Source organism: Tenrec ecaudatus, chromosome 1 (genome assembly GCF_050624435.1).
Source record: "Tenrec ecaudatus isolate mTenEca1 chromosome 1, mTenEca1.hap1, whole genome shotgun sequence".
Taxonomy (NCBI): Eukaryota; Metazoa; Chordata; class Mammalia; order Afrosoricida; family Tenrecidae; genus Tenrec; species Tenrec ecaudatus.
The window spans coordinates 163,265,050-163,273,459 of NC_134530.1; the positions used below are offsets into that span (position 1 = coordinate 163,265,050).

The following is an 8,410-nucleotide window of genomic DNA, read 5'->3' on the forward strand; positions in this document are numbered from 1 at the left end:
TTTGTCATGGCCTTTTTGTTGTTGTTATTGTTTTGTTGCTTCCTTTTGCTCTGTCTTGTTTTTGTGCATGTTATTATGTCCTCAAGTCTGTCTAAATTACAGAGCCTGGATGAACAATCTGCAGGATAAAACAATGGGACTGATGGTTCCAGGGGAATATGGGAGAAGGGGATATCAGGGGAAAGGAAGTGGTGTTAACAAACCCAGGGACAAGGGAAACACAAGTGATCGAAATCAGTGGTGAGGAGGGTGTGAGAGGCCTAGTAGGGCGTGATCAATGGCAATGTCACCGAGAGGAAATACTGAAACCCGAATGAAGACTGAGCATGGTAGTGGGACCAGAGGAAAGTAAAAGGAAATAGAGGAAAGAACTAAGAGGCAAAGGCCATTTATAGAGGTCTAAATAAAGAAATGTACATATGTAAATACATTTATATATGAGGATGGCAAAATAGATCTATGTGCACATGTTTATAGGTTTAGTATTAGGGTAGCAGATGGACATGGGGCCTCCACTCAAGCACTCCCTCAATGCAAGAATACTTGGCTCTATTAACTTGGCACTCCATGATGCTCACCTTCCTGACACAATTTCTGACGACAAAGCAAGTACATAAGCAAATGTGGTGAAGAAAGCTGATTGAGCCTGGCTCTCAAAAGATATGGCGTCTAGGGTTTTAAAGACTTACAGGTAAACAATAAGCCATCTAGCTCTCTAGAAGCAACAAAGCCCACATGGAAGAAGCACACCAGGCTGCATAATCATGAGGTGTTGAAGGGGTTAGGTATCCAGTATCAAAAATCAAAAAATTCATTTCATTGTGGATGAGGAGGAGTGTGGATTGGGACCCAAAGCTGTTGTGTAGGAAACTGGACATCCCCTTACGGAAGGGTCGTGGGGGGGGGGGCGAACCAGTCAGGGTGCAGTGTAGCAATGATGGAACATAGAGCTTTCCACTAGTTCTTAAATGCTTCCCCCTGACCCCCACTATCATGATCCCAATTCTCCCTTACAAATCTGGCTAGACCGGAGAATGTACACTGGTACAGATAGGAACTGGAAACACAGGGAATATGGTGGGGTGAGGGGGGGGGGATGATCCCTTCAGGCCCAGTGGTAAGAGTGGCGATACTGGGAGGGTGGAGGGTGGGTGGGGTTGAAAGGGGGAATTAATTACAAGGCTCTACATATAACCTCCTCGGTGGGAATTGGACATCAGAAAAGTGGGTGAAGGGAGACATCAGACAAGATAAAACACAATAATATTTTATAAATTATCAAGGGCCCATGATGGAGAGGGGAGCGGGGAGGGAGGGGAAAAAAGAGGATCTGATGCAAAGGGCTTAAGTGGAGAGCAAATGCCTTGTAAATGATGAGGACAAAGAATGAACAGATATGCTTTACACAATTGATGTATGTGTGGATTGTGATAAGAGTTGTATGAGTCCCTAATACAATGTTTTTTTTATAATTATCTAGGGTTCGTGAGAGAGCGGGGAGAAGGGACTCAGGGGTAAATAAGTAGCTGAAGCATGGGCTAAGTTGGACAACAAATATTTTGAGAATGATGAGGAAAATGAATGCACAAATGTGCATTACACAAGTGATGTATGGATGGATTGTGATAAGCATTGTATGAACCCCTGATAAAATGATTTAAAAAGAAAAAAGGAAGATCGTCAAGAAGATGGATTGACAGACTGGCTGCACCAATGGACTTTGTGAACCTAAGAACAATGGTGAGCATGGGGCAGGGCCAGGCAGTGTTTCATTCAGTTGTGCCCAAGGTCCCAGTAAATATGATCCACTCAAAGCACGTAAAAGTAACAACGGGAAACTCATTTACTATGTCAGGAAAGATGTCCAAGTCTTCGAAGAGTTAGAGGTCAATACCGTGTGTGTGTGTGTGTGTGTGTGTGTGTGTGTGTGTGTGTGTTGAGTGGGAGTGGGGTGGATTCCAAGAGTGTGAGTCCACCATGCAGGACGAGGGTGGTCAGAAGGTCAGCATGTGACCTAGAGCCATCAGAAATGAAGGTCTGGGTCACCCCACCAGGCAAAATCCTCAGCCAGTTGAGGTGCTTGCTGAGGGCAAAGTAATACAGAATGGGTAGTAGAAGAACATAGTTCTCTCAGTTACGACCACATGATCATTTCCAAAAGCCAGATTTGTAATTTTCAGAGGATTTACTTTATATGTGCTTATTGAATACCTGTCCTTTGTTCATGTATGATACATCAGATACAATTGGACTCAGTGTGTTTTCATTTATATGTATGATAGATGTTTGCTGGTAAGTGTGATTTCATTAAGTTCCAGAAATTACATAGAGCTAAAGAGTTGTCTACATGTGCCAAGTTGGCAAGGGTGGATTGAGGTAGTTAGGTTATTTTGACAACCTGACCAAAAACCATATGTGGGTTTAATTGAAGGACAGAGAGATAAATGGCTCGGCAAGCCTTCCCTTTTTTGTCTCCTGCTCTTTGATCATCAGACCAGTGTGATGATCAGATCAGGCCCTTGACACACAGCATGTGAGATCACACCGATGATGCCTGCTCACACGGACCCAAACATAGAACCACAGCAGCAGAGGCCAGGTCACTCGTGCTTAAGCCACTGTAGTCCCTGCAGCTCAGGAAAGCGGCCCAGAGAGTAAGCGTCCACCTGGACTCAAGCACATTGTCTAACCTACTCACTGCCCAAGCGCCCTAAGCTATCAGACCATTTAACTTAAGGTGTAGGGAGTGGAAGGCAACCAGGAGGCCCGGTAGAAAAACAGAGATCCAATCTGGTGTCAAGACACGGGTATATCCCTCTAGAAGTGATCATCTTGGGGAAGAACTTGGTATCTTGGAGAATCAATAAAGCAATGAACCAGCAATCAACTGTTCTGCCCAAATGTAAACACACCCCCAAAGAAGGAGCAACAAGGCAAGTGTGAGCGGAAGGAGACACTTTATTGAGGTGGGGATTGGCTCGCCTCTGGGCTGCACCAGGCTCACTGGATTTCCCCGGAACAAGGCTCGGCTCCGTGGCTCTGGTTGTGGTAGTCTGTGCCTATATCGCCCAGGGTGGACAGAAACTCGGAAAACTCAATCTTCGCATCCCGATTCTTATCCTTCTTCTCAAACAGGTTGGCCAAGTAATCCCTCTTTCTTTTCTCCTGCGGAAAGAAAAGGGTGCACACAAGCAAAAGCCTATTACTTGTGAGATTTAATTTGAGAATGGCAGAAATGACTTGGGGGGTGGATGGCAGTTGTGGAGGATGTGACCTTGGCAGAGGAATAAATGAGAAGTGTGGTTGCTCCATTCAGATCCCTCAACCCCAGAGCTCCAGATGGGAAGCAGGAGCATGCTGAGCACTTTCTGAAGAAGCCATACCAGTAAGGGAGGCAGGGGCCCTCCTCACACCAGGCACCATCTGCATTCCTCTGAGGTCCAATTGCTATCTCTCTTCATGCCCACCCTGCAACATGAGTTCCGGGTTTCCTTTCCTTGGGGCACAGGTTTTTATAAATTTTAGCGGGACGTCCCACACACTCTACAGTGTGAGAATAACGCTGGCCAAAGGCAAAGCCCTATGTCCACGTGTTCCATGGTATGATTTCTATTGGGCTGCATCTTGAGGAAGTCCCACTGATCCCAGAGGAACCAATGTAGGGCAGGGAGACTCTGAGGCAGATGGTGGAGGTAACTGGAGTCAAACCCAGCACGCGACAGCCTTTCAAATCACACCACTCCGCTGGTCAGCCCTTTACAGCCCTTTATATCTATATCAGATTTGTCCGCTCACAAATCACTTCTCCTTTAGGACATCTTCCCCTTGGTGTGAGTAATGGCCCTCGGAAGACATTCCAATCACAGAGTATGTGCAACGTGCTCCAGTCACACACTATGCAGCTTCAAAGAGTAGAAGGAGAGCCCAGGGAATCTCACTCTGCACTTGAGACTCCATTCACTATATCATCTTCTGTACTTGGGGTAGCCCTAGAATTTGTTGGGATGTGGGGTACATGGTGACCCGGGAAAGACAGCTGGGATGCACTGCTAGATTCAGGATCAGACAACCACAGGGGATCCAGCCTAAGGCCCAACACTGGGCATCCTGCCCAACTCACACAGTCACAGAGGAAGTTGGGGAAATTGTCCTTCATCATTTTCAGCAGGTTACACTTGTTGATGGTGTCATCCTGTCCAGTGTATTTGTGAAACAGGTCGATCATGCCCATGATGGACTTCTCAGCTTGGGTGTTGCTCATCTTTGCTTTCAAAGAACTGCAAGGGAAAAGATAATGACCTTGAATTCCTATCCACAGGACAACATTTCTGAGTGAGATGGTGCGGCAGGGTTTGAGGAGCAAGGGCAGGTAGGCCTGAGAGGGAGGCAAAGGGATTTATAGTTCTCTGTGTGTTGGAATGAATTATCTCCCAGAGTCAAGGGTGAGACTGGCTGTCCCAGTCCGTGACTGGGGAAGTGAGGAAGAGTGTGAGTGTGAGCAGAGAACACGGCCTATCAGAATGACGAGGAGGGGAGGGGAGGTTTCCTAGACCACCCCAGAAGTGAGAGACTATTAGCACAGTCTGTTGGTTTTATCTATTCCACAGGATACATGAACAGAACCCCACCCTCTTTAGGCTATTCAATGGGAGAAGTGGGGAGTTGGGGTCCTTTGGGTTGTCAGCAATCCAAGACCATCAAGTGTTTGTTCTTCTCTAACCTCTGAACTGCAGGGCTTCACAATTTTTATATCAAGAGAAGGTCTTTATTTAAGACCCCTGAAGCAAGACTTTCTTCCAACACTCAGAGGTCTAGCCTGGACTGAAACTCAAATCAGAGAAGTGGAGCCCTGTGATTCTGCCCTCTCACATTCTAGAGCATCCTCAAGACAACCTGGACTCAGCCATGAGGGCAGCTAATAACCACCCGCCATCACTGTCCCACGTGGGAGAAAGCTTCAGCCTGGTCAACTGCTAAGAAGAATCACCCAGCTTGTGGCAGCCGTGTCCAAGGACAGCCACTGAGCCCTAGGCTAAAGAGTTCACTAGGCAATCATTGGACAGGAGGGTTGGAAGGTGGAGCTGTGTTTGACAAATGCCTATCTGAGGCTGGTCCAAAACGTGTCATGTAATAATGAGAGAGGGTCCCAATTATGGAGATGGGGAGAGCTTTCAGTAGACTCATATGTGACCCTGAGCCCTTCTCCGAGCTACGGAGCTTAAAAAAACAAACACATAACTATCTACTCAGGTCTGACACGTTTCAGGAGTGACCTATAGGGCAGGGGACAACTGCCCCTGTGGGTACAAGACTGTCATTCTTTATGGGAGGTGAAAGTCTCATTTTTCTCCGAGAGAGCAGCTCACCTGCTAGTTCTGAACTGTTCACCTCTGGTTAGCTGTGTAATTTATAACCCAGTACACTAGAGGACACCTGGATATGGACAGAGGGAGTGGGGATTCATCATACTGGGGACTGGATGCAGGTGAATCCACAGAGGAACGAAGGCAAAAAGAGGGAAGGATCCTGTCCTGCACTCCCACTGGAAATGTTTCCATCCAAACAACCACGAGTTCCCCTAGACGTAGAGAGCAGAGCCACAAGGAGCAATGAAAGACGGATGAGGACCATTGGCCCCAAGTCAGCCTCAAACTGGGCCTAGAACCCAGGCTCTCCCCACAGCAGCTCTCCCAGCTCCTGCCGACCCAACAGCAAGAGGCTCTGGACAGCACTCCAGGGAAAGCTCAGAGGCAGGTGCAGACTTACCGGAGATTCCGATGATCCCGGAGAAGAAGACGAGGGAGGTTGTGTCTCTGGGCACAGAGCAGGCCCTATATAGGCTGAGCCTGGGTCTGTGGGCTTGGGAGCCCTGGGGCCCTGTGTGCTGTCTGCTTCCGGCAGCCCTGTCCATGCAAATGTGTAGACACTCCTCAGGGTGGTGACCCACATTTCCCATAAGCAATCAAGGCCACCAGTAAGTGCCCTTCCTAGGTGACCTCACCAAGGCCTTCTTCCTCCCAAAACCCAATAAGGGGGTGGGGCTAAGTGGACCATGTCTTAACTGGGCTTTACATCCTAAGCCCACTGCCATCAAGTTGACTGTGATCGACAGTGACCCCATGACACACAGGAGAACTGCCCCTGTGTATTGCCGGGGTCGACAGTTGGATAAATGCATAAATAGAATGTAGACGCTTATGTATGAAAAGATTCACATGTCTGCTTCAAGAAAATTTCTAAAATTAAAAATTTTATTGCCATTTACTTCACATATCCCATAATGAATCATTTAATGGTATTAGCAAGAGATGTGCAATCATCACTACCGTCAATATGAAAACATTTCCTTTTTCTTCTCTCTGTTGTTAAGCCCCATGTCGCTCCATCCCCCTGTCATGCCCACAGGTAATTGTCCATCCAGTACATGCTCTACAGAGCTACCTATCCCGAATTTCACAGTCAGGAAATCATACAAAACCCAACAAACTGGAAGCAAAGAAATGAAAGCCAACACCGACTAGATTAAACATAGAAAACTCTCCAGCCAAAAAAAGGAGAAAATGTTAAAACTGAAACAACTTTATAATGACCCAAAAGGAGATCAGAGGATGAGGTATTACATTCTGAACAAACTATCCTCTCCCATCATTGCCTTTACAGTACTCTCTGTCATCACGAGGTGATTCATATCCCTGGACTGTATTCACATGGGATTGACCACAGGCTTACACCATGTGTATGTCTTTATGGAGCAGAAAGAGGTTTTTGCTGACCATACGGGAGCGACAGGTGCATTCAAACTGGTGACCTTGTGGTTATCACCCCAATGCATAATGCATCCTAAACAGGAAGGTTATTAGCACCCTGCATGCAGCATATCGCTGGATACTAATTCACCCTCTGCTGCAACAAGCCTGGACTCATAGTTCATAAACCAACCAGCTCTGCTGCTGCTGGAGAGCGTACAGACTGTGCCAGACATTCAGGTAGCCGCTGCACAGCCAATGCCTCATGATCCTTACCTCTGCAATGTCAGCACTGACACCCCGTCTTTGCTGGGAAGGCATGTTATTTAGGACACTCAGATTATGAACCTGGATCAAGCCTGGACCAAGCTTCCTGGAAACTCCAAATCCAGGGAAGGGACCTTATTCGCAGGAAAGAGGGAGGACTCTGGGCTGAACACAGTCACACCTCCTGCAGGGGACATGCATCCAGAACATAGGAGATCTTGCACTGACGCCCCTACCCCAACACACACACACACATACACACACACACGCCCACACACAGTTTTCCAGTTACACCTTACCAAACCTGTGACAGATGCTTTCCTGAGGCATCTTCAATTCTTCCTCCTCCTCTATGCAAATCAGCTCGTGTCAGAGTGACAGAGATGACCGGGCTCTGACCCACACCATCTTCTGACACAAACTGATTTCCACACGGAAACAGGAGCCGAAACTCAGCGTAAGGAGACCTGGGGCTGCGGTGGACAGCCCTGAGGAGTCACTGACAGCTGTCACATTCCTGCACCCCTTCCTGAGTCCTCTCAGGACACAGACAGTTTCCAGCTTAGCCACTGAGCATCCCCGAGGATTGCCTACAGAAGTGTCCTGAAGTCTCCCACAGATTCAGCCAATTCCCACATTCTTCCGTGTCCCTCCATTCAGTGTCTCCATCCATCATCACTGAAACCAGGGCAGGTCTGAGGTCTCCCTCTCCATACATTCATATTATAGTGACATGATATTTCACAGCAAAAGCTGGACATGCACACGATTCAGTGATTGTGTTGTCTTCATCACGTCATAATGTGAAAATGACAAAAGCTTTCCGACACATCTATTTCCCAGTTGCCACACCCCCACTTCCATCAGAAGAGGACGATGGGAGTAGTTTGCTGTAGTTGGTGTGCACCCCTGTACCTATCATCCACTTATAATAATGCATGCTTACTGGGCATATCTTATTAGGCCAGCTACTCTTTATCCTTAGCCTGGGCAGTTGTGAGAGAAGTAAATCCAGTAGAGCTATTCGATATTTGTTGCCAAGTACCGTTCTCTTGTGCCCTCACGACAACTGCTCCCACCGTGACTCAAGTGTCCTGGGCATTAAGAGGCAAGTCCTGCCCTCTTTGAGTGTCCACAGCCCAAAGGATAGGCAGCCACGTGGCTGGCTCTTCTTCTCAAGACTGATTTAGTGTTCCGTAGGGAGGTACCCCAACCTCACAGCCACACACCAGCTTGGCTAGTACTAGCTGGGACTAGGTAGGCGGCTAGAAAAGGACTGAGGTTTCTGATGAAGGTAAGACCAATACATTGAGCCCTGTGCAGAGCCAGTGCCCTGCTTGCTTCTCACAGCATCCAGCCCAAGGGAGATCAAGGGAAGACCTTGTTATCCTTCATTC

At 47.6% G+C, this 8,410-nt stretch overlaps 1 protein-coding gene across 1 annotated transcript; it reads right to left on the reverse strand.

The window, feature by feature from the left end:
- Nucleotides 1-3,000: 3,000 nt before the first annotated feature.
- LOC142437083 (protein S100-A7-like) lies at nucleotides 3,001-4,261 on the reverse strand. The gene is made up of 2 exons (XM_075540379.1): nucleotides 4,121-4,261; nucleotides 3,001-3,165 (listed from the first exon to the last, which is right to left on the reverse strand). Exons 1-2 carry the CDS (start codon nucleotides 4,259-4,261, stop codon nucleotides 3,001-3,003), a joined length of 306 nt encoding a protein of 101 aa, XP_075396494.1.
- Nucleotides 4,262-8,410: the final 4,149 nt, after the last annotated feature.